General features: G+C 39.1%; 2 protein-coding genes across 2 annotated transcripts; both read right to left on the bottom strand.

Moving 5' to 3' along the window:
• Nucleotides 1-4,482: 4,482 nt before the first annotated feature.
• LOC120536332 (olfactory receptor class A-like protein 1) lies at nucleotides 4,483-5,448 on the bottom strand. Its single transcript, XM_039764658.1, has one exon. It carries the CDS (start codon nucleotides 5,446-5,448, stop codon nucleotides 4,483-4,485), a length of 966 nt encoding a protein of 321 aa, XP_039620592.1.
• Nucleotides 5,449-17,820: 12,372 nt separating this feature from the next.
• On the bottom strand, nucleotides 17,821-18,786 carry LOC120536331 (olfactory receptor class A-like protein 1). Its single transcript, XM_039764657.1, has one exon. The coding sequence runs from the start codon at nucleotides 18,784-18,786 to the stop codon at nucleotides 17,821-17,823; it is 966 nt and encodes a 321-aa protein (XP_039620591.1).
• Between the last annotated feature and the right edge of the window lie 2,576 nt (nucleotides 18,787-21,362).

Here is a 21,362-nt window from a genome sequence, read left to right as displayed (position 1 = left end):
GGGATTGCTTTGCACTTTTCATGCTAAAGTACATTAAGACAGAATGCATCTCCTTCCTTAGCAATATGACGGCTGTGTGATCCCATGGTCTTTATACTTGCATATTATTGTTTGTACAGATGAACATTGAACCTCCAGGGGCCTCATGTATAAACGGTGCGTACGCACAGAAATGTTGCGTAAGAACTTTTCCACATTCAAATCGCGATGTATAAAACCTACACTTGGCGTAAAGCCACACACTTTTCCATGGTACCTCATGCCTTGTCGTACGCAAGTTCTCCGCTCGGTTTTGCAAACTGGCGACACCCAGCGTCAAAGCAATGGTACTGTTCCTGTGTGATTACTCATTATTTTCATGACGCGGCTTTATAAATACACCGAAACTAACCGCATATTGTTTATTAGTGTAATGCATCTGATTGTAATTAACTCGTAACAATATAATGGTTCAGGGAACAGCCATAGTATTCCAAATACCATAACTGCTTTAGCGTTGTTACTCTCACTGCACCTTCTTCTTCTTCTTCTTTCAGCTCCTCCCGTTAGGAGTTGCCACAGCGGATCATCTTTTTCCATATTACTCTCACTGCACGACTCAGAGTATTTATATCACTGTATCTGAGTGTGAATCACAGCAGCAGCTGATCGGAAAGAGAATTATCGGTATACAGCTTTAAGGACACGCTGTCTCAGCCACTGCAAAACGTTTTAAAGCCTTTCCTGTACGGACCTCGCGGTTCAGAAACAGTTTAATCCCAAGAACTTTAAATGCACTCAATCAATTGCTCCTTGTAGAACGGTTTGTACTTATAAGTACAATCACCCCACTGTAAACTTGCACTACAGTTATAATATCTCACAACCTGGGCCACTTTATAAAGCGCGTATTTACATATGATGACGATATCATTTTTAAGGTGAAATGCAGCAAAATATGTTTGTTAAATTATACACATAAAACTTTTAACTTCATTTAAATAATCTATATTCTTCACTGGGAGTGTGGTGAAGGATAGAATAATTAAACATGTACTACGAAGATATTTCAATGTTCTTTAAGTGTTTTGAAGAATCGGCGCTAAGCTTACAGATGGCTTAACGTCTATTACAGAGCTGATTGTATGGCGATCGGTTACTTGGGGAAAGAAAAGCAAGGACTGCAGTGACGGCTACGCCAATATATTGAATATAAAACAGAAAGAGAAAATAAAAACACAGCTAAAAACGCAGCGACAAATTTCGACAAAAGATAAATGCTTGTCATGAGCACGAGGCTCATGAAACACATGTTTAATAATGTGCTTTAGCTCCTATCATCATGAAAATGACATAACGTATACATCTCAGTATTTTAGTTATTCAGAGAACTGTAATATCATGAATGTAATGGATTCTGTGTCCAGTTGGAGGAAGAGAGCCAGTTTAAGAAGCAAGTAGTGATTCACACACATAGATCACATACGAGTAGAAGATCAAATACAAAACAAAGCATTTAACGTGCTACTTTAATTACGATGTGATTTGAGAAACTGGTTCATTAAACGATTTTAAGATGAAGTTTATAATGTTCTACTAAATGACAAAATAAATTACGTGATTAAAGTGGAAATGTCGAGATTGAAGTTGACATTTCGTGCTTTTTCCCCACCGTGTGCCTTTTTTCTCTGTACCCTAATAAACTTTCATATGACACTCAGACAGTGGGCTACAACTCTTCTTTTCACGGCAACTTTGATATGTGACTTCTTTTTTATTTCCGGCACTGTGCGATTTTGTGAATGTGAGCTTTCAACTTTCTCCAACACGCTATGTCACTCGATCAACTTCATTTTGTTGATTATACCACGGTTTATTTGAACAAATAGTATGTTTTTCCTTTGCCTCCACTTGGTATTCGCTGAAATTCTTATATTTTCCTCGTGCTTTTCCCATTGTCTTTTCACAGAAGGCTGCGCTTAAGGGCGATTTATATTGATTTGCATATTCAAATAGGCGTAATTCTGGGAGGATTTGGGGCGTTACATAATGCGCGTGCACGAGCGTTAGTTTTCACGCTGATCGGGATTTATGTAACGGAAGAATGTGGAAGTTGGAGTACGCACAGATTCCTGCATCTGGATTTTTCTGTGCGTAAGCACATTTCGGCTTTTGTGCTTACGCCATGTTATAGTGCGAGTTCTACGCACGGCGTTATACATGAGGCCCCAGGTGTTTGGAAATTGTTTCCAAGGATGAACCAGGTTTGTGGAGATCCACAATTTTTTTCTGAGGTCTTGGCTGATTTCTTTGGATTTTCCATTATGTTAATTAAAGATTCAGTGAGTTTGATGGTAGGTCTTAACACACATTCACATGTTGACTCCAGTTAGGCTAACTGGCTATGAGAAGCTAATTGTCCTTTTGCCTGAGGCTTGACATCATTTTCTGTGAAATTTTCAAGCAGTTTAAAGACCCAGTTAACAAAGTGTATGTAAACTTGTGTCCCACTGGAGTTGTGATGTAGTCAATAAAAAGTGAGATAATCTCTCTGTGAACACTGTTAGAAAAAAATACTTTTGCCATGCACAAAGTAGATATCTTAAAATATATGCCAAATTTATACTTTGTTAGTATAAAATCTGCGGAGGGGTTATACACTCTAAGTGTATGTAAACTTCTGACTTCAACTGTAGATATATAGGCTGTGGAGACTGGCCCAGACACAGACAGGCAGACACGTTCATGTCACCCACAAACACGTTCATTTACAATATTTACAGTCTTAAAGTGCACCACAAAACCCCCAAAGTCCTGGCCACACAATGCCTTTCACTTCAGACCACTTCCTTCTCTCTTCTCCAGCTCAGTCCACTCCACTCCCGACTCTTGCCTCGAATGAAAGGAGGCGGCCCCTTTTATCCACACCCGGATGTGCTCCAGGTGCTCCCTGGCAATCACCCGCCGACACGCCCCTGTGTGGCAGGAGTGCCGGCTGTACTCCCGGAAGCATTCCGGGTGTCCCTGCACCCCCTGGCGGTGACCACTGGCCCCTACAGGGTTGGGCTTCCAAGCCCTCAACCCGTGGCCCCCAAAGCAACCAGGGTGGCAGCCCCCACATGATCCCAGATGGGCGCATGCCCTCTTCCAGTCCTTCACGGCATCCCGGCTGGGTCGTCGCCCCTGGCATCCCTGACAAGGCATATATAAAGACATATGATAGATAGATAGATGTGACATGCTACATAATAGATACTGTAGATGGATTGGTGATGCTAAAGGTGATGAATCAGAGGACAAAATCACTTAATCACATTGTCTAATCTAACAGTTATGTGTGATCTGCCTTCTCAGACTGACATCTGTTTATTTCCTGTGTGGCCAACAGGTTGTGCTCAGATCCTTTTCCTTAATCCAGAGTAAAGATGAAAAGTACAAAAAGGGTGGTTTTATTACACACAAGTGAGAAATGGCATTAGGGAGCAAATTACAATTATGGAAAACAAGTAAATCTAACCGCCTCACTGGACCTGCCTACACAGGTTTTGTCTCTTAGTTTCAATCTAGGGTGCCTATTACAATTACACATAACAATAACAACTACCACTATTCAAAATACATTGCATACTTTTTAAACTATCCCTGACTTCTCCTCCACTTGCAAAAATCTACAATCCTAACTCCAAGCTATCTGGTCAAAAAGGTCTCTTACATCTCCACCTGTTAACATTTCCTTCCAGAATTAATTCTGTTTCAAGGCTGGTCTTCTTTTGGACCAGGGACACCATGTTAGAGCTTCTGCTAATGATGCTGTCTGTCCATGCAAACCCTACAAGGACTGTTCGTATTAGATGGGCTTTATTCATAACATGTGGCGACTTCCTGTCCCCAATAGTGCTGAGGCTCATACCTCTCACTAAACAAGTGTGGCCCAGAATGCCAATTGATGTCTATTGATTTTGTGTATTTTTAGAAGAGAAAACAGGTCATGGTATGGTAGTTAATGTTGTCACCTCATAGCTCCAAGGACTGGGGATTGCCTAGACCAGTCACTGACTTTGTTAGGTTTGGTTATATTCCATATATTCACATAGCTTTTTACTTTCTTGTCCTTTCCAATAGACAGATTAACTGGCCATTCTATATAAGCCCTCTATGGTGAGTGCATCATGTGATGATTTGATGTTGGTTTCTGTATCTGTTTCCCCTCCACAGGTTTTAGTGTGCACCATTCCTGAGCTTAGGAAATGCATAGTGTCACAGACGTGAGCCTGAGGAGTGTCCCAGGGCAAAGACTAAAGATGGAACACAATCGCTAACCCAATTTCTTCTTCCATCTTTACAGTGGCAGAGAACCTCTGGAAGAATCCTTAATTCACTTCCACATTAACACCATAATCCACACCTCCATATGTTTTGCAGTTTTATTTATTAGACTGAGAAATAACAATTAATGATTGTACATACTTGGTAATGTTTTACATTTGCAGAATAAAAAACGATTTAAACTGTGGAGCTGAGAGTGTCCACTGAATGAGTTGTCCTCTCTGGTATGTAGACCCGAAGTTTGGCCTGAACCTTGGGATTAGTGGCGATGATCACGACAGGGCACACTGAAGTATAGAGCATGGTGAAGTACATTCTAATGTCAGAAATGAGAGGCTCAACCCACACACCTGAGATTGAGTACAGCCACATGACACAATCAATGCCAAAGAAGACCACGTAGATAGTGACGAGAGTAACCACAGCACGTGATGCTTTCACTTCAGCTCGGGCTCCTAGTTGTGTTCGATCTGATGATCGGATGCTCTTCACCTTCTTGCTGTGTCGGTAGAGAAGCAGCAAAATGTATCCGCTCATGATGGTCATCAGCACTATAAACACAAGATCTCTCATCATGACCGCCATGCCAATCCCAAAGAGTGCTGTGAATGTGTAGAAGGTGGCATAGCAGAATTCAATGTTGAACGTGTATGGAGGCATAGTGTTGTTAACAAGATTTGCAACACCATGAATGGCAGTGCTGATACATGACACAAAGTAGAGCACATACAGCAATGTCACCGTAAGCGTCAGGAACCTAGGAATTTGTGACTTCAGTGTGTCAAGTTTGGAGGAGGCAGGAGAGATCACCACAGCCTGATACGTACTTAGCAGGCATGTTAGACTAATGGAGAGGCCCCTGAAGGAGCGGAAAGACAAGATGATTAATTTACAACCAAGGTCGCTAAACATCAGCTTGTAGCCAAATGTGTGCAGCGTCTGGGGAATCCCACGTGTGCAGTCCAGCATTAGGTTAGAAAAGGTGAGATGACACAGGATGACGTCTGCAGTCAGCAATCTTCTGTCATTGCGTAGGGCACATAAGAAGGCGAAGCAGATGGCCAGATTGGATGGAATGCCAATGACAGTCAGCAGAAGGAAAGCGTAGGGTCGAATTGCAACTCTCGTGTCCACAGGGGGCATTGTGTGAGTTGACAAGCTGCAAGAACAAGTGGAAAACATCACAGAGCTAAGTTGAGAATTAACAAAAGGCGTCATAGCTTCCAAACTAGCCATCACGAAATACGTCTAAACCAGTGGTTCCCAAACTCGGTCCTGAGGACCCACTGTGGCTACAGGTTATTATTCCAGCCAAATTCACAATTAGTGATGACAGTTGATCTCATTTATTTAGTTGGTCTTTTTCCCTGCTCTTATTCTGCCTTAAGACAAGCGCAGCAGTATGATTTTTACATTTATAAGACAATTAGAAATATTTCTACTTTTGCTTTAAACGCTTACCTCTCTTTTGTTGTTATTCTATTGTTTTGTTAATTTTTTGTGCAGTTTGCACCCTTATTGTACAGTATAATGGCACAGAGTTTAACTTCATGGATCCACCGGAGCTGAATCTCACACCAGGTAATTTATTGTCACTGTTTAGTTTGTCTGTTCCCTTCATGTATTTGTTAGTTTTTCTCTCCAAGATGTGCAGGTTAGGTTACCTGGCAATTCAAAATTTATAAATTTAAAATAAATTAAACATCCTAAAGCATACTGAGCATCCATTCATTTGTTGAGCCATACACTAAAGTTGTTAGTGTCCATTTCAACATTACATGGCTCTAGAGCCGTTCCTAGCATTATCAAGTAAGAGACAAGACTCAGACATGAACAGGATGCCAGTTGATCTTACTGTTGTGTATCCTTTGGCTGAGTTACTAGAGTAGAAATGGGAACAGCTGACAAACTGCACACAAGATATCAGGAAATGAATCCAGGGGTTCAAGATCTGCCAGACAGAAAGGTTGCCAGCTGCACCACTTCAATCTTTAAAAAGCAAATTCTTAACAAATTAAAACATCCCTATTGATAACCAAGCTGATTTTTCTGTTAATAAATTCTGAAATGAAAATTAAAGTCTTTCTGGTATTTGTACCTAAAAATATGGAGACAGCTCAGGACATGGTATACATTCAGTTAACAGTGTTGACCAAGGGAACACACACATCTACCAAAGTAATGATAGGGCACCAATCAGTCCGGCAGTTTTAATAACTAATGAGTCCAAAATAAACGGGTGCTTAGTGGTGCTAATAACAGGAAAGGAAAGGCAATATAAGCTCTTTAGATTAAGAATAGTCAAGCAGGAGGTCTGTCCAGCAGTCTGCTCATCCTGCAGTGAGGTGACCAACTGCTGGGAGCATCTAAGTTTTATAATCGGTAGACCAGAAGGGGTGGAGTCAATTGGCCTCACTGTGTGGTTTCACTGGGTTCTGGGTGGATAAAGAGACAACATCCTCAATGACAGCGCTCCCTCGTGTCCTGGGGTGGTAGTGCTGACCTCTGTTGAGCCTAGAAGGTGACCCTCAGGCACATATGTGTGACAACACACACAATTAAAAAACAGTTTAAAGCAAAAATTCCAACAGAGCCAGGAAAGAAACTATTTTTTGGAGGTAATCCACTAAACAAAATGATGAATAATCATGGTGACCAAGTTTCACTAACAGTGGCCTCTGCAGAGGAGCGTGTCACAAAGCCATTGTGCAGGAGTATGTTCTGTTGGATAAAAGCTGATTTAGTGGTTCATCAAGATAGTAAGAATGAAAAAATATCAAATTGCAAACTGCTTGACAGAAAGCTTCATATTGAATTTCTGTTTTTATGTGGAACATTTTTGTTATTTACTGTACAGTAAATTACATAATTATTTACAGTGCTGATTTAATATTTAATGAGCAATGTATGCTCAATTGTTACATAAAAAAACAATTCTCATCCAGTGGCCAGTATAACAACATGATTCTGTCTCCTCAACTTGCTTTTTCCAGGTTCAGTCTGTCTTTGCAGGACAGGGTGCAGGGAAGGACCAGTCCTGGAGGGCATGTCATTCCACTGTTGTCCACACTATATTTAAATAATGCCAATATATAGGTTTATATGGTCATTATAATCAAGTACAGAGTACACCAACATTCTTACAAGTGCTTATTACTTCTACATTACTTTGGCTAACTGTAAAACTGTTCTAGAAATTAATTCTTATTTGATTTCCATGTCTTTAAATATCTGGAATGATCTTTCAGACAAATCTGTCCGAACTGAAGGTAATGATCGCTGAGATCAAGAAAGATATGAAGAAAGAAATAAATGGTATGCTCAGGTATGCTCAAGACAAACGAGAAGTCAAACAAGAAGCTGCGGCTGGAGCTGCGGCAGGATAATAAATAATAATAATTATTTGCATTTGTAAGACTTGAAGAAACGTGTATATAACCGCTTTGAGGCAGCTTTTAAACATATGCTGGAAAAAATTGAGGAGCACATTCAGGAAAACACATCTAATTTTGAGGAAAAACTGAGAGCATTTGGTGATCAGTTGGAAGACGTTAAGCAAACATTCACAACTCGAATTGAAACAGCTGAACATCTGGCATCCACCTCCGACGGAAAAGCAATGGCTGCGAATTCCAAATGCAAAAACTCGGAGACAGACTTGCTGCTCTGGAAGATGGATGCAGAAAATAATATTAGAATCGAAGTTCTACCTGAGAATTGTGAAAGTCCAAACCCAGTGAAATTCGTAGCTGAACTATTTCAAAAATAATTGGAGAGGACTTTAAATCAGACACCGAGATAGCAGCTTACCACATACGGGGATCAAATACCTCTAAACCTAGGAATCTTGTCGCCTGTTTCAAAAAATCATAATCTAAATTTAATGTAATATTACTTCTCAGACAGAAACAAGAGATTATATTTGAAAATAACATTTGTATTTTCCCTGATTTTTCACTCTCAACAGCTGCTAAACGCGCCACTTTTTACAACATTAAACAGAGGTTACGGAAAACCCAGATCAGATACAGCCTCTTGTATCCTGTCAAACTGAAAGTGGATATTCAAGACAAGCATTACATCTTTACTACTACGGAGGAAGCAGAAAAAGAGTTAAGAAAGCCGATCCCGACACTTTTTTGAAAAAAACGATCGTGAGTCACATCCTGTCATGGAATGGCAAAGAAGATATAACTGGCTGTCTGATCTGCTTGCAGTGATACTGGTACCATAATCATACATCCTTTTCCCTACTTGGCCACTTTCTGTTTATGTTTTAATTACAATTATACGCGTATATGTATCTATGTATGGAAGAAATGAAATTAGTAACTTTTAATTTTTTTTTACTCTTCTAAAGGAGACTGTTTAATATCATACCCTTGGTTTATTAATATTGTTATTATTGTATTAGGGTTTACTATGCGTATCCAGGGCCACTTTTTAACACCATTCCCTGGGTTTACTATCTTACTATTTCAAGACTTTATTTTATTTCAAGATTATATTTTATGCTTATAGTATTTGGACTGTATCGGCAATAGATATCTCAATTTTAGTCCTCATATGCCACTGCTGTGGGGCTTGTTTTGTTTTGGAAGTGCTCTGTCTCTAGGTATGTCAGAGGTCTGGGACTTTGTGAAGTGTGGCCCAGCCTCACGTGGGGAGGCAAAATGGAGGGACTAGGGGGGGAGAGAAAGAGAGCAAGCTATCTCTAATCTATCCTTTTAATCCTTATAACTATAAGTACCAACATAACAATAGGATTCATGGCAATAACTCCTGGGAAAATTGGAAATTAAGGTCAAAGCTGTCTCACTTTCAGTTAAGACTACAAAATGATATCAAAAATTGTCTTCATGACCGCACAGTTAACTTTGTGAGCTGGAATGTTAAAGGCCTGAATCATGAATTAAAGAGAAAGAAAGTGTTCTCTCACCTAACAGGTCTAAACGCTAAAATTCTATTTTTACAGGAGACCCACTTATTAAGAAAAGATCAGTTCCGGCTGCAAAAAGATTGAACTGGCCAAATGTTCCATTCTAGCTTTACAAAGAAAACTAGAGGTGTGGGAATTCTTATACAGTACATAGAAAGTCTCATTTGTAGTATCAGATGTAGTATCTGATCCTGAAGGGATATATGTGATTGTCATGGGTTATTTATTTAACTGTAAAGTGATTTTGATAAATGTTTATTCAACCAATGTGGATGATAGGGACTTCATCCAAAATGTATTTGCATCCATTCACAATGTGAACACTCATAAAATTATAATGGCTGGGGACTTTAATTGTGTTTTAAATCTAGACCTAGGTAGGTCTCCTGTCATAGGGGTGGTGACATCTAACACTGCAAAGACAATTACACAGTTTGTAATTGATCACAACTTATCAGACCCCTGGAGATTTGTAAACCTAAACTCAAGATAATATTCTTTCTACTCAGTAGTTGCTCAAGAATTGATTATTTCTTTGTCGATAACAATTTCTTGCCTACGATTAAATCTTGCAAGTACAACACTATTGTTATTTCTAACCATGCCCCTTTGATCTTGGAGCTAAAATCATTATGCCCCACATACTCATCACGCAAATGATGTCTTAACCCACTTTTATTAGCAGATGATAACTGTACAGAATTTATATCCAAACAAATCAGTTTTTTTTTTCTAGAGACAAATACATCCTCAGAGGTTTCTGCATCACTACTCTTGGAAACTCTGAAGGCTTTCTTAAGAGGACAGGTTATCTCATATCTTTCCCACAGAAATAAATTGTAAACTAAGAAGGCACCAGAGCTAACCAGCGAAAGTACTAGAATAGATCAAGAACATGTCAGGTGTCCAAGTGAGGCTTTTCATAGGAAAAGGCAGGCTCTGCATTAAGAACTCAACCTCTTAACAACTAAAGAAACTGAACAACTCATTTTAAATCAAGACATCATTACTATGAACATGGAGAGAAAGCTAATAAGATCTTAGCTGAACAAATCTACAAGCAAGAAGTTTGCAATGCAATTACAGCCATCACCAACACAAAAGGAGACAAAATCATTGACCATAAAAATATAATGCACACATTTAGAGACTAATACTAGTCCTTATATTCTACTGAGTTTAAAGAAGACAAGACACAATCTAATACATTTCTGTATGCATTATAGATACCACAAATAGATACTCTCAGTGCAGAGGAATTGGATAAACCTTTGGCTTTTTCAGAATTTCTAGATGCTATAAAGTCACTTCAGAGTGGCAAAGCAGCAGGCCCTGATGGCTACCCTGCCGAATCTTACAAGAAATTCTCCACTCAGCTAGCTCCCCTTGTATTAGCAACATTTACAGAAGCTAGAGACAATAAAATTCTACCTCAAACATTTCGCCAAGCATTAATCACCGTCTTTCCTAAACAAAATAAGGACTTATTACAATGTGCATCATACAGACCAATTTTACTTCTGAATAATGATATTAAGATACTCTCCAAAGTCCTAGCTTGAAAGATGGAGAAAGTGCTGTCTTTGTTAATATCACAAGATCAAACTGGATTTATGAAAGGCCGACACTTAGCTTCCACTCTTCGACGCCTATTTAATGTAATATATTCACCCACAAAATCAAACACCCAGAGATATTATTGTTTTATGCAGAAAAAGTATTGGATATGACTGAATGGAACTATTTTTTCACTACATTGGAGAAATTTGGGTTTGGCCCGACAATTTGTGCATGGATCAAACTACTGTATACCAATTCAGTAGTTTCAGTTTGTATTAGCAACATTAATTCAGGCTACTTTAAACTAGAACGTGGTACCAGACAAGGATGCCCCTTGTCACCACTACTTTTCACAATTGCCATTGAGCCACTGGCAGTTTTCTGTCGAGATGCTTATGAGATAAAGGGGATTATCAGAGAAGGACTGGAACAGAAAGTTTCTGTATATGCAGATGATATGGTACTGTATATATCAGACGCACAAAACACTGTGCCTGCAGTCCTAACAGCACTAACAGAATTTCAAAAGATTTCTGGTCTCAGAATTAATTTGAATAAAAGTGTGCTCTTCCCAGTGAATCCTCAAGCATATAATATTAGATTAGACACCTTCCCTTTTATCATAGCAGATCAGTTTAAATACCTAGGGGTAAACATCACAAGTAAACATAAAGTTCTCTATCAGCAAAATTTTGCCGTCTGTATGGAAAAAATTAAGCAAGACTTGCATAGATGGTCAACCTTTCATCTCACTTTAGCTGGAAGAATTAACATTGTTAAGATGAATATCCTTATGAAGCTTCTCTTTTTATTTCAAAGCATTCCAATGTACATCAATAAATAGTTTTTTAAGAAATTAGATTCAACCATAACCTCATTTATTTGGAATTCAAAACAGAAGGTGGCATGGCTCTACCTAACTTTCAATTTTATTACTGGGCAGTAAACATACAAACTATAAAAACTTGGACATGGACACAAATAGATGAACATAAGCACGTTTGGCCCACAATAGAAATAAAATTCTTCAGTACTTCTTTATATTCCTCGCTTTGTACCCCAATAAATGCAAGTTATCGCCAATATACCAACAATCCAATTATGCTCACTCAATCAGAATGTGGAACCAATGTAGGAAGTATTTTAAGATAGAGAAGCTTTAATCTGTGGCACCTCTGCACGAGAACCACCTTTTTCCACCCTCGCAAACATATGCAATTTTTAATGTCTGGAAAATATTTGGGATTAAGTCACTTAGAGATCTGTACATAGACAACGTCTCTGCATCCTACGAACAATTACATTCCAAATTTAACTTTTCAGCAACACATTCCTTTTACTACCTTCATATTAGAAACTTTGTTAAACAGAACCTGCCCAATTTTCCTCACCTCCCACCTCCCTCTATACAGGAAAAAATATTGCTCAGTCTCGAGGACTCAGACAGCATTTGTGCAATATATAAAACCATTTTACAGTCCCTCCTTTTCAAAGATCCAAGAGGACAGTGGGAAAAGGATCTCTCACTCAATATTTCAGAAAGGGAGTGGAAGGAGGCAATGCAGAGAATTCACTCAAGCTCCATATGTTTTAAGCATACAATTATTCAACTCAAAATTATATATCTTGTTTAAAATTGTGGAAAATGTTTCCAGGGCAAGATCCAACCTGCTAACGCTGCAATCAAGTTCCAGCCTCACTGGATCACATGTTTTGGGCCTGCACCAAATTAACATAATTCTAGACCAAATATTTTAAATGCCTATCAGACAGCCTTCATCACAATCCCTCCTAATCCACTAACAGCTGTGTTTGGTGTTCTTCCAGATGGGTTTAAAGTGGAGAAGGACAAACAAACTGTGATTGCATTCACTACACTTTTGGCACGCAGACTTATTTTGCTAAATTGAAAGAATCCTAACTCCCTTCTTTTAAGTCAGTGGGAAACCGATGTTTTATACTATTTGAAATTGGAAAAATTCAAATTCTCAGTTAGAGAATCTGTACAGAACTTTTTCAAAACCTGACAGGATCTCTTAAAGCACAGAGGAAGCAGATTCTCTCCCCATTTCTTTTTCTTCTCCATTTATCTTTATTCAATTATTAATTTACCTATTTACTTATTTTTACTAGCCTTAAGTTTTACTCTGCTGGCCATGCTCTCTTTCTCAGGGGTGGGGGTTGATTTGTTTTCGATATTATTTTTATAAAAATTGGTCTGTTTGTATGGAATGTTGTGTGATTTCAATAAAATCAATAAAATTAAACTCATTCCAGATGTTTTTTTTTTTATTTTATTTTATTTTTCCCCTTACTCATAGAGCAGGCTAAGAATTGCTGCTGTTGAGGACTTGCAGGCCACCTGCACAAACCTCTGGAGAGCATGCAAACTTTACACGTCAATAGACAATTTCTGCTACTGAAAACAGGCATCTGAATGTGTGAAGTTAGTATCAACACTTTAAAATAAACTGTGTGTTACTTTTGATTTATATGGATGGACTGAATTGTTTGGGGCAGGGATAATAGGGCAATTGTTAGAACATTAGAGCAATGTGGAGGAGAACAGGCCATTGAGCCCAACAAAGTTCGCCAGTCCTTTCCACTTATTTTTTTTTTCCAAAAAAAAACTGTCTACCACACTACTTGGTAACTTATTCCAAGTGTCTATCGTTCTTTGTGTAAAGAAAAACTTCCCAAATGTTTGTGTGAAATTCACCCTTAACAAGTTTCCAACTGATGAACTCATTTTAAAATAACAGTCTTGGTCCACTGTACTAATTCCCTTCATAATTTTAAATACTTCAATCATGTCACCTCCCGATCTTCTTTTGCTTAAACTGAAAAGGCTCAGCACTTTTAATCTTTTCCTCACAATTCGTCCCCTGTAGCCCTGGAATCGCCCTAGTGCTGCTATGTCTTCTTTGTAGCCTGGAGACCAAACCTGCACACAGTACTACAGATGAGGCCTCACCAGTGTGTTATAAAGCTTGAGCAGAACCGCCTTGGACTTGTGCTATATAACCAGACATTCTGTTTGCCTTCTTAATGGCTTGGGAAGTTGATAGCGTAGAATCCACTACAACTCCTAAATCCTTTTCATAAGGTGTACACGATGTGTAATACTTTATATTTACTAACATTAAACTTCATCGGCCAAGCAGATGAGGCTGGCACGTGTCACTTCTCTTTTCAGGTGACTGCATTGGCTCTCTGTAGTGGGACGTATTAAGTTCAAATCCTTGATATTTGCTTATAGAGTAGTCAATGGGTCAGCATCTATATATAAGGAAACACTTGTGAGGAGTTATGCTCCTTCTCAACCACACAGATCTGCTGATCAATGGCATCAAGTGATGAGACCTCTGCGTGGCACCAAGTCTCAAAGCAAACTCTTTTCATGTGTAGTTCCTAGCTGATAGAGTGAGTTACCCACCTCAATTCTGACTCAAACAATGTTTTAAAAAGTCTGGTAAATTTCTGCCTAACTAATATTAGCTGTTGGATTTTAGAATCTAGGAAGTGTAAGCTTGCTTGTATTTTGTTCTGATTGATCACTTTTAGGTGATCAATTTTGTTCCCTTGTCCTTTAAAATTTGTTCCCAAATAGTCCGTAGACTGATGTTTATGCGATTATGCTGACCTCTTTTTTAAGTCCTTTAGGATCAAAGTGCCTGCTAAGCAAATAAATGTACTGCAAATATAAATGTAATCAATCCTCGCCACTAAGAAATGAGGGGCAACAGAGTGAATTTGTTTCTTGTGTTCGAAATGGTTGCTTCCGTTCAAATATCCAACTTGCAGTCAACAAATTAGCATGCCATGTCAGTAATCAGTTAGCCTTGAAGTCAAGCAAATCAGGACAGTTTATCTGGTGAAGAAGCCTCATTGATATAACATATGAGTCTAAAATAAAATTAGCTTTCCTCCCAATGTGCCAGTTAAATCAAAAAACAGAAAAACAAAATCAATTTAAAAATGGCCAACACGTTAAAGTGAAACATCATTTTCATCAATTAATTAATCCATTAATTAATGGGCAGATATTTTTGGTTTTCATTTATCTTTAATCAGTTTCTACCTTGATCTTTGTGTGTTTTAACAAATCTATTTTATGTGTACCAGTTCTGTGTTTAGTAATTAATATAATCTGTAGTTGTATTTTAGCTGAGAACTGTTCACATCTCTCTGCTGTATTCACTGAAGACCGCTGCACAGAAATAAGTTGTATTGTTTTTTATTGGATTTTCAAAGACAGTAATATTTTTTACAAAGTGACTAAGACATTTCAGAATTGAATTCCATTCCTTAATAAGACACTGTTTTATTCACTGCACACAGTGGAATTGAAGATCTTTTACTCACTCCAATTAGCACCAGAGAGAGCAACCAGGAGATCCTGATATACTGTAAAGTGCTGGGTGAAAATGGCTGTCCTGGTTAGTTGGCTCAACAAAAGTTATGAAGTTGAAAAATTGAAAGAAAATACAATATCTGTCAAAAATCACAATGAGACTATAAATAACATGTGCTGTATCTTTAGATATATATGTGTAAACTGTGTGTGTCTGTGTCAACTGTTCTGAAAAAATATGCAATCAAGAACTTCATTGTACTGTATGCATAGTGACATATTGAATATGAGGAAGTAAAAAATAAATTAATTAAAACAATTAACATTTTTAAACACTAATACAAAAAGTATCATATGTGGTCAACATAATAATTAGCACTAGAAGCTCCAGGAGACTGAGTCAAAATGTCACCCCTTGTGGAGTTTTTATGTTCTGCCTGTATCTGTATGCATTTTAATACAGTTAACAAATTAACTAAGTAAATGCTTTACTTCATGGCACTGTTGAACTCACCTGTGCTTTCTGGGCTGGCAGTGCCTTCACATCTCTGGTCCTGGTCAGAGAAAATATAAAGAGCTGAAATCCCATAAATCTTGTAGACTGATGATTTCCACGTTCCACTAAATGCCTACTTTTCAACAGATAGCAAAGAATTTCCTTGCAATATTTAATTATAAAAAATGTTCAAGTGAATTAAAATTTTGTTAGAGGTATTGCAGCAAATATCTAAATTGCACAGTCCTGGCATTGCTGTTTTTGCTTCTTTATACTGGAGAAGGGTCCTCCAGGAGGCCAATGTGTTGAACAGAAACAACAAGGCAGCCACCCCTGAGGTCACATTAAGGATTCCTTATTGAAGAGGCAGCAGGTGGTGAATGAACTGATGAAAACTTTTATGAGTGTCGTTGCTCTTTTGAGTATAATTGTTAATTACTGTTTTTTCTGCTGATAATAATAAAACAAAAAATCAGCCACATTCAACTGATGTGATTCAGAATCATTGTCATTTATGACTCCGTTTAGTATTTTCTCTGTCAACTTTAACTTCTAACTTAGATAAAATGAACTTTTTTGTCAATTGCCTATATTTTAATAAGTAATTTATTGAAAGATACTGGCGCTTTTTTTAAACAAATCTACTGTATGTCTTTACAAGTGATCACTCTTTCTGTGCTTGCAAAAATCACAATGTGCTATGCATTTTTTGTGGATTTGTTTAAACAGTAATACACACTGTATCAATAGGATATCTCAGCCATATCTCTCTATATATAAAACGACAAAACATCCAGCGTCCAGCATCCATACCTGGGCATAATGTGATTCAGTGGCCACAAGAGGTCTACGATGTCTGGTGAACAGAGAAGTGAAAGGGCGGGCTTATCTGGTGGATATATAGATGGATGGATGGATGTGACATGCTACATAATAGATACTGTAGATGGATTGGTGATGCTAAAGGTGATGAATCAGAGGACAGAATCACTTAATCACATTGTCTTCTCTGGCAGTTATGTGTGATTTGCCTTCTCAGACTGACGTCTGTTTGTTTCCTGTCTGGCCAATAGGGTGTGCTCATGTCCTTTTCCTTAATACAGAGTAAGGATGAAAGGAAAAGTACAGAAAAGGTGGTTTTATTACACACAAGGGAGAAATGGCATTAGGGAGCAAATTACACTTAGGGAAAACAAATAGAAATCTAACAGCCTCATTGGACCTACCTACACAGGTTTTGGCTACTACACATAACAGTAACAACTACCACTACTCTTAATAACTTTCATACATTTTATGCTATTCCCTGCTTCTCCTCCTCTTGCCAACATCTTGCCAATCCTAACTCCAAGCTATCTGGCCAGAAAAGTCTTTTATATCCCCTTGTGTTAGCATTTCTTCTCAGAATTACTTCTGTTTCAAGGCTGGTCTTCTTTTGGACCAGGGACACCATGATAGAGCTTCTGCTAATGATGCAATTGGTCCCTGCAAACCCCATTTCATATTACAAAGGGCTTTATTCATAACATGTGGCGACCTCCTGTCCCCAACAGGGCTGAGCCTCACACCTCTCACTAAACAAGTGTGGGCCACACTGTCAATTGACGTCTATTGATTTTGTGCATTTTTAGAAAAAACACAGGTCATGGTATGGTAGTTAATGTTGTGACCTCTTAGCTCCAAAGACTGAGGATTGCCTAGACCTGTCACTGACTCTGTTAGGTTTGTATATATTCCTAATATTCACATAGCTTTTTACTTTCTTGTCCTCTCCACATGACATTTTAACTGGTCATTCTATTGAGCCCTTCATGGATGAGTGCATCATATGATGACTTGGTGTTGATTTCTGCATTTGTGTCCATTTCTCCTCCACAGGTTCTGGTGTGCACCATTCCTGAGCTTAGGAAATGCATGGTGTCACAGATGTGAGCCTGAGGAGTGTCCCAGGGCAAAGACTAAAAGTAGAACACAATTGCTAACCGAATTTCTGCTTCCATCTTTACAGTGGCAGAGAACCCCTGGAAAATCCTTTAATTCACTTCCACATTAACACCATAATCCATGCCTCCATATGTTTTGCAATTTCATTTACTAAACTGAAAAATAACAATTAATGATTGTACATACTGTGTAATGTTTTACATTTACAGAATAAAAGGCATTTTAAACTGTGGAGCTGAGGGTGTCCACTGAATGAGTTGTCCTCTCTGGTATGTAGACCCGAAGTTTGGTCTGAACCTTGGGATTAGTGGCGATGATCACAATGGGGCACACTGAAGTATAGAGCATGGTGAAGTACATTCTAATGTCAGAAATGAGAGGCTCAACCCACACAACTGAAATCGAGTACAGCCACATGACACAATCAATGCCAAAGAAGACCACATAGATAGTGACGAGAGTAACCACAGCACGTGATGCCTTCACTTCAGCTCGTGCTCCTAGCTGTGCTCGATCTGATGATCGGATGCTCTTCACCTTCTTGCTGTGTCGGTAGAAAAGCAGCAAAATGTATCCGCTCATGATGGTCATCAGCACTATAAACACAAGATCTCTCATCATGACCGCCATGCCAATCCCAAAGAGTGCTGTAAATGTGTAGAAGGTAGCATAGCAGAATTCAAAGTTAAACGTGTATGGAGGCATAGTGTTGTTAACAAGGTTCGCAACACCATGGATGGCAGTACTGATACATGACACAAAGTAGAGCACATACAGCAATGTCACCGTAAGCGTCAGGAACCTGGGAATTTGTGACTTCAGTGTGTCAAGTTTGGAGGAGGCAGGAGAGATCACCACAGCCTGATACGTACTTAGCAGGCATGTTAGACTAATGGAGAGGCCCCTGAATGAGCGGAAGGACAAGAAGATTAATTTACAATCAAGGTCGGTAAACTTCAGTTTGTAGCCAAATGTGTGCAGCGTTTGGGGAATCCCACCCGTGCAGCCCAGCATTAGGTTAGAAAAGGTGAGATGGCACAGGATGACGTCTGCAGTCAGCAATCTTCTGTCATTGCGTAGGGCACGTAAGAAGGCGAAGCAGATGGCCAGATTGGATGGAATGCCAATGGCAGACAGCAGAAGGAAAGCGTAGGGACGAATTGCAGCTCTCGTGTCCACAGGGGACATTGTGAGAGTTGACAAGCTACAAGAACAAATGGAAAACATCACAGAGTTACTTTCAGAATTAACAAAGAGCTTTGTAGCTTCCAAACTAGCAATCATGGAATACATCTAAATTGATATCTCAGTCTTTAGCTTGAGGTTTGTTTGTATTCAAATTATAGTATGAACTTGATCTTAAATAACCATCCATCCATTTTCTGTAACCGCTTCTTTTTTTCCCAGAATTTCTAGGTACAAGGCAGAATGCAAAGTTGCACTGGGTTTCAATGAATTTTACGGCATCCAATTTTAGAGTAATCAAATTAGTGCTTACAATTAATATAACAGACTATGTGAAGAAAAGGCTTGTCCAGGAGAAAAGCCACCCAGACATAAGGAGAACATTTACATTCCACACAGGCAGTTGTACACGTGGCAGTAAGGTTTTAAGGCTTCAGCACGCACCAACTGGTATTCTATATACTTCTGAAAAATGACACCATAATGGCACAGAGGTTAGCTTCATGGATCTAGTGGAGCTGCATCTCACACCTGGTAATTTATTGTTAATATTGAGTTTGTCTGTTCCCGCCATGTGTTTGTTAGTTTTTCTCCTAAAGGTGTGCAGGTTATGTTACCTGGCAATTCAAAATTCGCTGAATGTGAGTGTGGATGTTTATGAGTATGCCCTCTGATGGACTGGTAGCCTGTTCTGGGTTGGTTGCTGCTGTGATAGGCTTTGGCCTGCAATGAAACTGTGTAGCAACCACTATAGATACGGGAACGCGATTCCTACACTTCACAACCCAAGGGGAAGTGGACGATAATAGAAGGTTAAAGTAACATTACCATATTTGGTCCTCAGCCCCTCTTGTCCCCTATACACGCCCTTATATAACTGGCAAAAAATCTCATGCAAAAGAAAGTGGGACTGAAAAATATATTGACATTTGCTGTTTACATTTACTTGCCCGTTGCCTGAGTGCTCATTCGCAAACCCCTTTCCCAGACGCCCTCCCCAGTGCCCAAATCCTAACCTCCAGTTTGACGCAGACAATAAACAAAAGTAAACAAAAAAAACTGTTCTCTGAGAACGCCAAAAAAGAAACATTAGTCCACATATAAGAAAACAATAAATCCTGCAGTTCAGTCCCTTCCTTAGGGCAGGAGGAAAACACAACAGTCCTCTGGTGGAACAGCTTCTCCCCGGACTATCACGAAGAAATGCAAACTGAGGAATGTGACTCACCAGACGGGAGCACCCGGAGAACACCAGTACCTGGCCTCTTCTTGGGGATTCGTCAACAGATTATTTCTTCGGAGTGGCCACCCACAAATAGCAGACGTCCCTGGGTGAAGAAAGATCCTGAATGATTCTTTGAGCGTGGATAGTCTCCGCATTGCCTTCAGCCTTTTCCTTCCTTTTTTCTTCCCTCCTGCCTTGATCCGCCATTCCCCGTAAAAAGAAAAAGTTTCCCACCAAAACATCCTTGCCCCTCTCGGTTGTTATGGAAACCTCACGCTGGCAAAAGGCAGCTGGAATATTTACTGGGCGGGGTCCTCTCAGCACTGGGGCGTCACCAAAGGAGCCTGAAGGGCTAGTTACAAACACCAGCCCAACCAACATTATAAAGTGACGGACAGTCCAGGAGGCCAACCCAACTGTCAAGTTATGTAGCCTTGCTACAACTGAATTGGATTAAATAGGTTTAAGAATGGTGTGATACCATCCTCATTTCTTGACTGCATATTGGGAAGCCTTACCCAACACTGGCAGTATAGAGCACAATCATACTGTAAATTTAAAATAAACATCCCAAAGCATACTGAGCATGCATTCATTTGTTGATCCATACATTGAGTGCCCATTTCAGCATTACATAGCTCTAGAGCCTTTCCTAGCAGTATCAAGGAGCATCTTGGTTTTATAGTCAATAGACCACAAGGGGTGTAGTCAGTTGCCCTCATTTTGTGGTTTCATTGGGCTCTGGGTGGCAAAAGAGAAACATTGTCAGCAACAGCGCTCCCTCGTGTCCTGGGGTGGTAGTACTTACCTCTATTGAGCCTAGAAGGTGACCCTAAGGCACATGTGTGACAACATGCACACATTAAAAAACAGTTTAACGCAAAAATTCCAGGAAAGGAAGTATTTTTGGAGATAATCTGCTAAATAAAATGATGAATAGTCATGGTCACCAAGTTTCACTAACTGTGGCCTGTGCAGAGTAGCACTTCATGAAGTCATTGTGAAGGCGTATGTTCTTTTGGATAAAAGCCAATTTTGTGGTTCAACAAGATAGTAAGAATGAAAAATATCACCTTGCAAACTGCTTGTGACAGAAAGCTTCATATAAAATTTCTGTTTTTATGTGGAACATTTTTGATATTCACTGTACAGTAAATGAAATCATTATTTTACAGTGGTGATTTAATATTTAATGAGCAATGTATGCTTCATTGTTACATAAAAAAACAATTCCCATCTAGTGACTAGTATAACAACATGATTCTGTCTCTTCAACTTGCTTTTTCCAGGTTCAGTCTGTCCTTGCTGGACAGGGTGCAGGGAAAGGACCAGTCCTGGAGGGGATGTCATTCCA

This window comes from Polypterus senegalus, chromosome 10, assembly GCF_016835505.1.
Source record: "Polypterus senegalus isolate Bchr_013 chromosome 10, ASM1683550v1, whole genome shotgun sequence".
Classification (NCBI taxonomy): domain Eukaryota; kingdom Metazoa; phylum Chordata; class Cladistia; order Polypteriformes; family Polypteridae; genus Polypterus; species Polypterus senegalus.
The sequence above is the reverse complement of the archived record's forward strand: the minus strand, read 5'-3'. Positions and strand labels throughout refer to the sequence as shown.